Raw genomic sequence first — 14,043 nt, forward strand, 5'->3', positions numbered from 1 at the left:
ACATTTAATAATTTGTGCACAGTTCTGACTGCTTGGATTGGTCACAAGCTAGAACTGACACTCTGCTAGAACAGAACACATCAGTGCTTTTCCTCAACACAGTCATGACGGGTCCAGTTATATATTCTAGTATAGCGTGCCTAAACAGTTTGAAGCTCTAGTGTGTGGAAGAAGCTTCCCCCATGTCATTATATTTTGAGAGAAGGGGAACCCGTTCCTCCCTGGCCCATCAGTTGCTTTTTATTTTCCAGCTGAAGAAACTTAAAGTAGTTATATGCCCTGACTATTGTGGCATCCTGAGCACAGATTTCAATGGTTTCACTTTGTTGATTACAAAACATTTATCATAGCTATAATCAACCTTTTAAAAAAATGATGATGCAACAGAAGTTGCCCTGCAAAATCATTATCAACTGTCACGATTAAAAATTTAAAGTCACTGACTTTACCAAATTGTAACTTCCTCTTAGTTTCATTGGTCTGTTCCATTAATGATTCCATGGGGGTGAATTTCTGTGGTGGTTCTCCTAATGTTAATCTCAGCCTTAAATATCATAAATAAAAGGAAAGGTACAAGTTGATTTGGCAATCGAATTTAAAGTAGCTAAATCAATGCAGTGAACTTTAAGAACCTCTGCCTGGAATTTCTGTGGGAGCTCTCTTTCGCTATTGTAGCTTTGGCAGGGGATCTGCAGAAGCCCTAGAGTAACAACTTAAATGATCTATTACATGGTTTTTCCAGGGTTTCTACTGATTATCGACAGAGGTTACAGCAGCAGATTGGGAGAACCTCTGCATAAACTCCAGGTGTTCATTTTAAAATGGGATGCATTAGCTCTCTAAATTATACATATGCATATAAAAACTACTTTCCCTTGAACTCATCAGATCCCAGAACCTAGTAACCAAGGAGTAATCAATTTCTACAACAACTTCTATACTGTCATTTCTGATTAATTAGGCCACAAAAATAACTAATCATGTTCTGCCAGTAACATTTCTGTAACATACAGTTTCCATGATGATACCTTAAACACCCTACTATACCATATTTTTTATGGTATAAGACTGTTAAATGGGTCCCAAATCAGATGGTGAAGTATGACACTAATCCTTTTCTTGATAATAGGTTTATTTACAGAATGCAGCATTACATATTGCAGCCTTCTACCTCCCCTCCCCACTCCCACAGTGTCCCAACCATCTCTCTTTATACTCTTTTAAAAGTACCAGTTAAATAAAACAAACAAATAAACAAATGAACAGCCCCTTTTAAAAGGGAAATTCCTGCCTGAAGTCAACAGACTTTTGGCTGCTCTCCAAATTTTCTGGTCCTGCCAGCGCCAATTCCCACCATTGGTGGGACTGGAAATTCCCAGTCTATAACTTTACAGTTTAAAAAAAAGTCAAAGTCAAAGCAACCTCATTAAACTAAAATATCGTTGCCGGGAGTGATGATTCACTCCAGCCTCTGCGGCGCCCACCAGTTGCTCCCCGGCCCAGAACCAGGTTCCTGTTCCATTCCCTGGTGGTAGACAAGACTTTCAGGCCATCCATTATATCTTGATAATTTAGGTTTATAATATTAGAATCAGAATACTTTACTGGGCATTGTTATTTATTTTATTCATGTATTAGGTATTTATAGAAGTTATACATATTCATCTGTTGGGTCCTAATATGCTAACTGATACCCCTGGAAAATAACTCATGTACCAACAGACTTGGAATTTTTTTTTTAAAAAGTTATCCACTGTGTTGTTCAGATCTGATTGGTCCATTCTGATCAACTGACTTTTAATATACTATTGCTGAAGTGGTAACCAGGCACTAATCTCCATGGGCAGAAATTTCCCCCCCGTCAGGACAGTTGTGTGGGTGCGGGCGGGACAGGAGCGAACCCAGTCGGTGCCCCCAATTGGGTCCGCGCCACCATTTTGCATGGGCGGGCCAATTTAGGACCGCCCAGCGTGACGCACACCCGGAAGCGCTGTGCACTCTCTGTGCTGGGGGAGGGGGGGGGGGGGGGGGGTGCGGGGATTCCAGGAGTCAGGGCCTGCGCTCTTTCATGCATGTGTGCAAAAGAGCGCAGAAATCTCCGTGCCGGAGGCGTCTCAGGGAAATTAGTTCAAGTTCTGAAAAATTTAATAAAGGAAAAATAAATTTAAGGACGTCCCCTCATGTGAAACTGTCACATGAGCTGGGACATGACCATTAGATTTTTTCAAAAGTTTTTATTTAATTAATAAACCCTTCATGAAACCTCATCCCACCTGTGGGTGAGGTTTCGTGAAAAATGCGAAGACCGCCTGGGCTCTTCGCCTGCCTGTCAACCTTAAGGTTAGACGGGCAACATTCTTAACAACTTTAATTACTTTCTTAATGGCCTTAATAGGCCTTTGACAGTTTGACATTCTAAATGACACACGGTGATGTTGGGACGCACGCCCAACGTTACCGTGCATCATTTTACACGTCAGGAAGCAGGCCCCACCCCTGCTCGCCGACCTAAAAATTCTGCCCCATGTTCCTATTTGAATTATAATGCTGCATCTTATTTCTCAGCTCTAACCTTACAGCTTCCTAGAATCCTGAGCCCTAAAGCATTTGACCGGAGGTGGGAGCACCTCTTGCTCCCACCTCTGACCTAATGTGTATAAGCCCTAAGCCTTGGCTTCCTGCTCAGACACATTTTTTCACAATGATAATTTCTACAACACCTATTTCACAAAGCTCTAGTTAATTGGAATAATTACTAAAATTAGTTTATTCAAAAAAGCAATTTATGGTTGTCATTAATTTTAAGTAACTAAGTTATCCCAATTTTATTTTTCATTCAATATTTTCTTAAATTTTATTTCCAAGTCTTCTATTTCCCATAAAACAACCTGTGATTTACAGAAGCACTATTACTAGTTGTGGTGATTTTACTGTAATTCATTTCTAAAGTGAAAGGGGCACAAAATATGTGTGAATTAGTTAAAAGTCTTTCATTCTAGTGTATTAATGTATGGCTCTCATCATATCAACAGCAAGATGTGCTGCTCATTCTAACACATGGTACTCCTAGAGCAACATTAAATAGATCTTTAATTTTGGTTCACCATGTCTTGACAGTTAAGATTGCATTTAATGTCGCTGTAACTTCAGTGAAGTTCAGCAAAAAATCTCAGCGAAAGATCTAATTTTGCCATTTCTCTGGGATTTCCACCAGTTGTCCAAAAAAGTTATAGCAAAGGAGATCAGGAGAACTCCCACAAAATTCTAGGCATTAAATTAATCACTTATAATCTGCACATATGGGAAATAACATTTATCAATGATAATCGCTAAATAAATGCTATTTCCTCACTTCTTCCAACCCCAGGCTTTCTGAAATTTACTTAGGTAAAAGGTGTTGCTGAAAAGAGAGAGATGTTGCCAAAGCTATTTGTCTTGCATTCATCTGGACAAACACATGAATACCAAATTTCAAATGATCACACAATTTATACTACAGGAGAAAAGAATGCTGATCGGTTGGCAAGTCAACTCTGATTGGTCAGGACATTGCCATGGAGAAAGCAACAGGAAATTACAGGTTCAGCAAGCTCCCAGATAATTCAAAAAAGGGACAAGGCCTGAGCATAGTCCTTTTGTTTGCAGAGAATGGGTCCATGTGCATGATTGTACATCACTTCTCCATGGCAATGCCTCGGCCAATCAGAGTTATGGTCCTTGGCCAAATCCCCAAGTTGTCGGTAAGATCCGTTAAAGACCAATAAAGTTTTGTTTAAAGTAGACAAAGGGTGGGATTTTCTGGCCCCTTCTGCCATGGGGATTGTCCGGTCCTGCTGAAGTCAGCGGATTTTTGACTGGGCCGCCACGACCCCACAGTGGGTCCCACCAAGGCGGGGCTGTAAAATCCCAGCCAAAGTTTGAGATTCGAGACACTTGCTCAGTGAATAAAGCCACAAGGCTCCACGGGTTTTAAACAAACAAAAAATAGACTTTGCTGTACAAGGTCAGAAAGACAAAACAACTTACAATATCTATCTTATACTCTAACATTCAGGGCTAATATCAGGTACATGTGAACTAACAGGCAAACCTGTGGTCAAAACACGACACACTGCACACTAAAATGCGACCAAGACAAACTCCACAGATTTCTCAACAACCCACCCAGACATCAGTAAACATTGTGAGTCAATCAATCTCGCTGAAACTCTGTCTCTCTCACGAGGGATACCCATCTTCACCTGAGAAGATCTTACCTAGGAATTCTCCCCCAAAAGTCACTCCAACTTGGATGGCATCAATGACAGCCCATCTCGCCTCCCAGGATTCTGTTCTCCTGGATTTCCAAGTATGCACTCAAGCACCAACTCAAGCACAATTTCAAATCTTTGGACGCACCAAGCAGAACACAACTGCACAGTACAGAGTCATCAAACTTACACTGCCTTTTTAGATCCTGAGTCCTCTTCACTTGTCAGGGCTTCCCCTGAGCCCTTTAGACTACCAGGGCTTCTCCTGAGTCCTCTTCACTTAAGGCCCACTAACCACAGCCCTTTTCCTACTTGTTAAACTTAGAGACCTCTTCCTGTCTCCATCCCTGTCTGGGACCCTCCCTTTGGGACTTCACCATCTCACTTGCCAGCAATGGCGCTTTGCTCCTGGTCACATGGCGTAGGTTTTCACACCATTTTCCATCTCTGCACAGGCGCTATGGACCCGTCCTCAGCCCAAAAAACTTACACTACTGAATTGTGTATGTGTAGCCCTCTTTCCGTTTGTACATGCGCAGGAATTCCGAGGTTTGTCAGGACTTGGAGTTCCAGACCTCTGCTTTCGCCCTTAAGCTAAGTTGACTTTCATAACAGAGTCGACTTGCCAACCAATTGGCACCCTTTTCTCCTGTAGTATAAATTGTTATGACCATTTGAAATTTGGCATTCTTGTGTTTGCCCAGATAAGTGCAAGATGAAAAACTTTGGCAACATGTCTCTCTTCAGCAATATTCAAATTCTGTACTACCAAGCAAATTGTAGATAAGAAATATTAAAACCCTCATTCAAGTTTAGCCTTATAGGAGGTGAGAATGAAACTTGTTGCAGTAGTTAACCTTTTTTCTAGATTGGCAACCAGCACCCTAAAACCAGATGTTCAATCATCTCATTTACTATTTGTGTGACCTATCTGTGCGCATCTTTGCCTGCAGTGACTGATTTCAAAAGCAATTATTTGGATGTGAAATACTGTGGCACATGATGAGGCAGTATATAAACACATGTTTTTCTTTCAATATAATGCCTGTTATCTTTGGTAATTCTCTAATAATGCAGTTTGCATTCCACATTTCACAACAGCAAGCTATGGCACCAGATAACATTTCTAATTAAAATGTGAACACATTCTTTTCAGAACTGAGCTTTTCTAATTTTGATTGCTCATGTTATTATAGTGACATCTGATACCTTTAACTTGCATTACAGATGAACCTTAAAAAGACAGCTGTGCCATTTCGGCTGAATTCAAGACAGCAGAATTTTCAGGTCACAATCAAGATAATACATTGTTAATTAATATTTTAAAATTAAAATCTAAAGGAAAATACTTACCCTGCTGTGGTAAATACCCAGTCATTGGAGGCTGGCCTGGAACCTGTTGATAGCCAACACTCCCTTGATTGGGTCCAGCAAGACCAACATGCATGCCTACAGGGGAAGGAGGAGGCATTCCAGGAGGCACTGTAGCTGCTGGGACAGCAGACGGCAGACCTTGGGATGTAGGAGATGAAATAGGAGGTAAAAGTTGTGGTTGAGATCCTTGGAATGGAGGCCGGAATGGTGGTCCAGATAGTGGACTGCTTTGGGGGTGTGCTTGAGAAGAACCTAATCATAACAAAAAAGATAAGCAGCCTGTATTTTAAAATTTGTAATGTTTCCAGAACACTAACATTGAAATTAGAAAACTGATGGGTGTGAAATGCCACATAATAAATATTCTGTATGTGCTCAGTGACATATTTGAGCAGTAATTAACGAACTGCATCAATATTAAATAAAATTTGTCACTTTTGTAGACCTGTGTTAATCAGACTATATATAGAAAAAGGGAGGGCTCTAAATATACAAGCTTTAGACAGAACTCTGTTGAAGGGTCGTGAGGACTCGAAACGTCAACACTTTTCTTCTCCGCCGATGCTGCCAGACCTGCTGAGTTTTTCCAGGTAATTTTATAATTTTCCATCAATTCACTATGGGACTCTCAAGATTTGACAGATCAGTGAAAGGCCAGAATGATATGGAAGTTGGCCTTTGTGCCTTGCAGTATAGTTACAAAGGAGTTAAATGTAGGTGAATGCTGGAACACCTTCCTAATGCTCATTAAAATCATTTGAATAATTTGCAATGGAGTTCCTCTGAGTTAAAAAAAGGAACAGGGAAATGACCTATTGTCTTTATTAAAGCCCTACCATCCTCAGGAAAAAGTACCAGAACTGTAGTGTGATGACACCAAGGCCCTATTAGAGTATAAAGAGTGAAGAAGTCTAAGTCCTTTGTAATAAAAGGCTTAACATACCATTTGCTTTTCTAATTGCTTGCTGCACCTGCATGTTAATATTCTGTGATTCATGTGCAAGGACACCCAAGTCTCTCTCCATACCAACCTTTCCCAGTCTCTCATCTGTCGCTACTCAATTATTGCTGACAGTTTGCCAAAACTATTCTAATGAGGTCAAATCCTGAAAATTGATCAGGTCTCACACCAATGGTGGATAGAGGGTCCACTTCCTGCTTGAGGGAATTAGACAAATCTACCCCAAGAGATCAAAAGCTAGTATTTGCAATTAGTCTGGCGGGTCCTAAAATGACGTTGTAGATTTAAGCATACAACCGATTAACATGCTCCTCTGAAATTCTCATCTCCATCAAATTAGGTTAAGGGGTAGATAAATAGCGATGCAGTGGCTAATACCTAGGGGATATTTCAGAATGCACAGAATACATACATTCCAACAAGTAAGAAAAATCCAAGAGATGGACACACCATCCGCGGTTAACTAGAAAGGTTAAAGATAGTATCAAGCTTAAAGGAAAAGCATTTAATTGTGCAAAGATAGGTGGCAGGTCAGAAGATTGGACAGAACATAAGGAACTGCAAAGAATGACTAAAAGACTAATAATGAGGGAAAAATAGAGTATGAGAGAAAGCTAGCTAGAAATATGAAAAGGTAGTAAGACTTTTTATAAATACTTAAAAAGGAAAAGTTAATAAAGCTTGGTCCTATAGAAAAACTGAGTCTGGAGAATTGATAATGGAAAACAAGGAGATGGCAGATGAATTGAACAGGTGTTTTGCATCAGTTTTCACTATAGAGAATACAAATAGAAGAGAGGGAGGAAGTCAGGAAAATTAGTCACCAGAGAAGTGGTACTGAGTAAATTGTTGGAGCTGCGGGTTGACAAGAGCCCGGGTCCTGATGGACTTCATCATAGGGACTTAAGAAGTGTCTGGTGAGATAGTTGATGCATTGGTTTTAATTTTCCAAAACTCCCCAGATTCAGGGAAGATCCCATAAGATTGGAAGATAACAAATGTAACTCCACTATTCAAAAAGGGAGGGAGACAGAAAGTGGGAAACTATAGGCCAGGTAACTTAACATCTGTCATAGGGAAAACATTAGAAGCTGTTATTAAAGTTATAGCAGGTCACTTGGATAAACTCAAGGTCATCAGGCAGAGTCAACATGGTTTTGTGAAAGGGAAATCATGTTTAACCAACTTATTGGAGTTCTTTGAGGAAGTAACATGTGCTGTGGATAAAGGGGAACCAGTGGATGTACTGTACTTAGAGTTCCAAAAGGCATTTGATAAAGTACCACATCAAAGGTTATTGTGGAAAATAAAAGCTCATGGTATAGTGGGTAATATATTGGCACGAATAGAAGATTGGCTGGCTAACAGGGAGCAGAGAGTAGGCATAAATGGGGTCTTTTTCAGGTTGGCAAGATGTAACGAGCAGTGTGCCACAGGGATCAGTGCTGGGACCTCAACTGTTTACATTTTATATAAATGGCTTGGATGAAGGGATGGATGGGATAGTTGCCAAATTTTCTGATGACACAAAGATAGATAGAAAGTAAGTTGTGAAGAGGACATAAGGGGGCTACTAACAGATATAGATAGATAAAGTGAGTAGACAAAGATCTGGCAAATGGAGTATAATGTGGGAAAATGTGAAATTGTCCATTTTGGCTGGAAGAATAAAAAAAAGCATATTATCTAAATGGTGAGAGATTGCAGAGCTCTGAGGTGCAGAGAGATCTGGGTGTCCTAGTGCATTCATCACAAAAGACTAGTATGCAGGTACAGCAAGTAATTAGGAAAGCTAATAGAATGTTATCATTTATTGCAAGGGGAATTGAATACAAAAGTAGGGAAGTCAAGCTTCATTTGTACAGGGCAGTAGTGAGACCACATTTGGAGTACTGTATACAGTATTGGCCACCTTATTTAAAGAATGCTAGAGTCATAGAGGTCTACAGCACAGAAAAAGGCCCTTCGGTCCATCGAATCAGAACAAGTCAAACAAGTACCTAACTATTCTAATCCCATTTTCCAGCACTAGGCCCATAGCCTTGTATGTCATGGCATCGCAAGTGCACATCCAAATACTTCTTAAATGTTATGAGGACCACATTGGTAAATGCGTTGAAAGCAATTCAGTGAAGGTTTACCAGACTAATACCTGGAATGGGTGGGTTGTCTTATGAGGAAGGGTTGGACAGACTAGGCTTGTATCCACAGCAGTTTAGAAGAAACATTAATTGAAACATATAAGATCCTGGGGGTCTTGACAAAGCGGATGTGGAGAGGATGTTTCCTCTTGTGGGAGAATCTAGAATTGGGGTCACTTTTTAAAATAAGAGGTTGCCCATTTAAAACAGAGGTAAGGCAAAAATTTTTGACTTGGAGGGTCATGAGTCTTTGGAACTCTCTTCCTGAAAAGGTGGTGGAAGCAGAGGGTAGAACCCATCGGGGGGGTTGTGCAGGGGAGGGTACAGAAAATATCCCCTGATCTCCGCCCCTGATCAGGTCCATGCTGCCGTTTTATGTGGGCGGGCCAATTAAGGCCCACCCAGCATGACGTGCACCCGGAAGCGCTGTGCACCCCCTGTGTGGGTGGGGGGTGGTCCCAGAGTCGGGAGCGCGCTCTTTCACGCGAAAAGGCGCAGAAATCTCCGAGGCACAGAGCTGCCTCAGGGAAATTAGTTTTAAGTTTTAACAGTTCAATAAAGTGTTGAAAAAAACTTTCATGACATGTCTCCTCATGTGAAACTGTCACATGAGCTGGGACATGTGCATTAATTTCAACAAAAATTTTTGAGGAAATTTAAAAATTAGTCATGAAACCTCTGCTGCCACTGATTTCGGTTAGTAGCTATATGATGGAGAACATCTTCAGCGAGCAGGCCAGGTGTGAGGGCAGGTCGACAGAGCAGTTGGCCCTGAGATTCTCCGATGAGTGCCTCGCTGCCCTCCTCGAGGAGGTGGTAGCACGCCGCAATACCCTGGTCCCAAGGGACGGGAGGAGGAGACCCCCCCCACCTAACAAAACGTGCTTGGGAGGTGGTGGCAGAAAGGGTCAGCTCTCATGGCGTGGTGAGACGCACCTGGGTGTAGTGCAGCAAGTGGTTTAATGACCTCTTGCGATTGGGAAGGGTGAGTACCGTGTTGGCATGGGTCGCTTAGCACAGCTGTTATGTTGGCCCCCACCCCCTGGCTGGGCCAGCATTTATTGCCCATCTCTAGTTGCCCGTGAGAGGGTGGTGGTGAGCTGCCTTCTGGAACCACTGCATATGGTGCAGGTACACCCACAGTGCTGTTAGGGGTCGAGTACCAGGATTTGGACCCAGCGGCAGTGAAGGAGCGGTGAAACATTTCCAAGTTAGGATGCTGAGTGACTTGGAGGGGAACTTCCAGGTGGCGGTGTTCCCTTCTATCAACTGCCATTGTCCTTCTAGGTGGTAGTGGTCGTGGGTTTGGAAGGTCTTAGAATATGAGTGGCAAATGTCACGGAGGCAGCATCTGGGCAAGGGGGTCAGCCCTGGCAGCTTGGAATGAGTGTATTGTGGCTCCAGGGTCACGAATCAGATGAGCCCTGCAATGTTTCACTCAGGTGGGGGTGGCAAGGCTGCAATGGCAATACAGGTACAGGGTGGGCTAATCAATGTTCCTCTCTCCTTTCAGGAGAAGACAGCCCACAATAATGCTGAGCTTCTGCGGACTGGCGGAGGGCAGCTCCACCTTCTGATCATTACCAGATACGAGCAGGAGGCACTGGAGCTGGAGAGGCACCATGCATCCAAGTCAACCGGCCATGGTGAGGTTGGGGTGCCGCTGGGAGGTAAGAGTGCCGTGCACTAAGGTCACAATGTCTGTCAGTGCAAACTTTCCACTGTTGACTGTATAATGATTTCAGCCTCCAACATAAGATCCCCATTGATAATGGAAGGAGGAGTGCATCCTGATCCGGGTGCCAGGCATGCACATTAACAGTGTAATGACTTCAACTAATCAAATGTCCTTGTTCTTCCGTTCAGCCTCACCAGAGTACGCCCAGAGCGCCGGTAGTCGGAGGAATGCTGGGGACCAGGAACATGCTCAGTCGGTGGCTAATGATGTGCCTCTAGGAGTTGTCCCTGAGGCAGCAGATGCTGGAAGTCCATCAGGGTGTGCAGAGGGATCTGCTGGAGATACATTAGGGAATGCATGCCATGGTCTCCGTTGTGTAGGAGTCCATGCGGAGCATGAGCAACACAATGACCCTCATGGCCGAGCGCACTGCCTCCTCCATGGAGAGAGTGGCAACTCTCATGGAGAGGCTCCTCCAAGAGAACAATCAGGGCTTCCTGGGCATATGCTCGGACCTGCAAGTCCTCACACTGGCAGGCGGCCAGTGTCAATTTGGCAGATGGATTGGGCACCCAGTATTCCAGCTAGGTGCCCATCCATCAATGGTGAACAGGGAGGTCCAACGCGACCTCGCATTGGGACACGAGCTGCCCGTCATCTCTGCAGGCTCATCTTATGGAGTTCCGGATGACGGCAGCAGCTCCTCCTCTGCCAGTGACAGTGGCATCTGATGAGGCTGCGGTGACTGGGGAGGTGCCAGCTGTGCCACTGGCCATGCCCTCCCAGGTGGGGCCAGCACAGGCTCCATGGGCTGGAGGACGCTCGCCAAGATCATCAAGGCCAACAGGACAGCAGAATGAGCAGGCTGTCTCCAATGCCGCTGCCAGTGAGGGGGGAGCACCTAGATATAGCACCCGCAAATGTAAACGTAAATCACCTTAGGCACAACATGGGCTTATAACTGGTGGTTGTCTTTCAACCCACTTTTAAGTTGGTGAGTTGTTCAACACCTTTTAATTTACTTTGATTTCTGTATGCCAAGCTGCAAATCATTAAATCTTTTGGTTCTCAACATGCCTCTGGGTGCTTTATTAGTTCTGCAGGTGAAGGGGAACCCATGATTTAATGAGTGACTTGTTTGTCACTGAGCTTTATTGAAATAGCACATAGTGCATGTTGTTCACCAAGCAAAAGTTGCTCTCAGGTATCAAGTATGGAGCCTGCAGCCCTGGCATGTGTTGGTGGTTCATATTTGGTAGGCTCACTGAAGGAGTGTTGGATCAAAGCCTTCCGGGTGTCCCTGCCTCCCTGGAGGTTGCCCGGGTCAGTGTCTATCCCCTCAGCGTTCTCCTGAGTGTACTCGTCCTCACTACTGGACTCATCGTCTGCTGCCAGAGCAGCTGCGTCAACATCTTCTTCCTCCACTGCATCCCCCATTTCCAGCACCAGATTGTGGAGAGCGCAGCATGCAACCACTATCACCAAGACACAATCTGGGGGGTACTGGAGTGCGCCCCCTGAACAGTCCAGGCATTGGAAGCGCATCTTGAGAAGACTGATGACTCTCTCTGCCACCGCCCTTGTGGAGGCGTGGCTCCTATTGTACCGCTGCTCAGCCTCTGTTCTTGGATGTCGGAGAGGCGTCATGAGCCACCTTTTGAGGGGATAGCCCTTGTCGCCCACCAGCCATCCATCCAGCTGAGCTGGAGCACTGAAGAGCCTCGGTACCTGGGCGTGTCTCAGGATGCACGGGTCATGGGAACTGCCTGGGTACCATGCACAGACTTGCAGAATCTGCATCCTGTGGGCACACACTATCTGCACGTTATTGGAGTGGAAGCCCTTCCTGTTGACAAAGGCTCCCGGCTCACCAGCTGGCGCCCTGATAGTCACATGTGTGCAATCGATGGCACCCTGGACACGGTGGAGCCCAGCAAATGCGGCAAAACCTCTGGCTCGCTCTGCCTGGCTGGCCTCGTCTGTGCGGTAGTGAATGAAAGTCAATGTACTCCTGAACAGAGCATCTGTCACCAGCTTGACACAACTGTGGACAGCTGACTGGGAGGCTCCACTAAGATCACCCACTGACCCCTGGAAGGAGCCGGGGGCATAGAAGTTGAGGGCAACCGTGACCTTCAGCGCCGCTGGCATGGGGTGTCCACCCACACGGTTGAAGCTGATCTCAGGGCCAATCATCTGACAAATGGAGGTCACTGTCTCCCTTGAGAGATGGTGCGCGGTGACGTCGGGACGCACGCCCAACATCATTGCGCGTCATTTTACACGTTGGTGTGTCGGGCCCGCACACCAACCCCACCCCACACCTGGACTGAAAAATTCCATGTTTCTAAATCTGATTTTGATGATTTTTCCTTGCACACAAAAGTCACTTTCTCTGAAATAAAAACAGAGTTCTGGAAAAACTCAGCTGATCTGGCAGCATCTGTGGAAAGAGGAACATAATTATTATTGCGAGTCCAATATAACTCTTCTTTCAGTTTTTATTTCAGATCTCCTGCATCAGCAGTATTTTGCTTTCACTTTCTCTGAAGTTCTATTTTCAGCAATTTCATCCATTTGTATGTTATAAGGGAAATTATTAAATATAAAATATGTTTAAATTACATGAATTCCAGAGGAGTAAATTAGCCCAAACAATCCCCATCCACCACTACTCTCCTCCGTCTGGTTGAACTTGTTCTCACACTGAACAATTTCTCCTTAAACTCCTCTCACTTCCTCCAAATAAAAGGTGTGGCTATGGGTACCCGCATGGGCCCCAGCTATGCCTGTCTCTTTATGGGGTATGTGGAACATTCCTCGTTCCAGTCCTACTCCGGCCCCCTCCCACAACTCTTTCTCCGGTACATCGATGATTACTTCGGTGCTGCTTCATGCTCTTGTCTGGACCTGGAAAAATTTATTAATTTTGCTTCCAATGTCCACCCCTCCATCATTTTCACATAGTCCATCTCTGACACTTCCCTTCCCTTCCTTGACCTCTCTGTCTCAATTTCTGGTGATAGACTGCCCACCAATATCCATTACAAGGCTACCGACTCCCACAACTACCTCAACTACAGCTCCTCAAACCCTGTTTCCTATAAGGACTCCATCCCATTCTCTCAGTTCCTCCGCCTCCATCGCATCTGTTCTAATGATGCCACTTTTAAAAACAGTTCCTCTGTCATGTCCTCCTTCTTCCTTAACCGAGGTTTTCCACCCACGGTGGTTGACAGGGTCCTCAACCGTGTCCAGCCCATCTCCCGTGCATCTGCCCTCACACCTTCTTCTCCCTCCCAGAAACATGATAGGGTCCCCCTTGTCCTCACTTATCACCTCACCAGCCTCCACATTCAAAGGATCATCCTCTGCCATTTCCGCCAACTCCAGCATGATGCCACCACCAAACACATCTTCCCTTCACCCCCCTGGCGGCATTCCGTAGGGATCGCTCCCTCCGTGACACCCTGGTCCACTCCTCCATCACCCCCTACACCTCAACCCCCTCCCACAGCACCTTCCCATGCAACCGCAGAAGATGCAACACCTGCCCCTTTACTTCCCCTCTCCTCACCCTCCAAGGGCCCAAACACTCATTTCAAGTGAAGCAGCATTTCATTTGCACTTCCCTTAACT

General features: G+C 44.7%; 1 protein-coding gene across 1 annotated transcript in view; it reads right to left on the reverse strand.

Moving 5' to 3' along the window:
* Nucleotides 1-14,043, reverse strand: part of sec24d (SEC24 homolog D, COPII coat complex component) — a 244,257-nt gene that overhangs the window by 205,760 nt on the left and 24,454 nt on the right. The window contains exon 5 of the mRNA XM_078543241.1: nt 5,604-5,876. Coding sequence (XP_078399367.1) covers nt 5,604-5,876 — 273 coding nt within the window. The remainder of the gene's footprint in view (nt 1-5,603; nt 5,877-14,043) is intronic.

This window comes from Cetorhinus maximus, chromosome 1 (assembly GCF_964194155.1).
Source record: "Cetorhinus maximus chromosome 1, sCetMax3.hap1.1, whole genome shotgun sequence".
NCBI classification, from domain to species: Eukaryota; Metazoa; Chordata; class Chondrichthyes; order Lamniformes; family Cetorhinidae; genus Cetorhinus; species Cetorhinus maximus.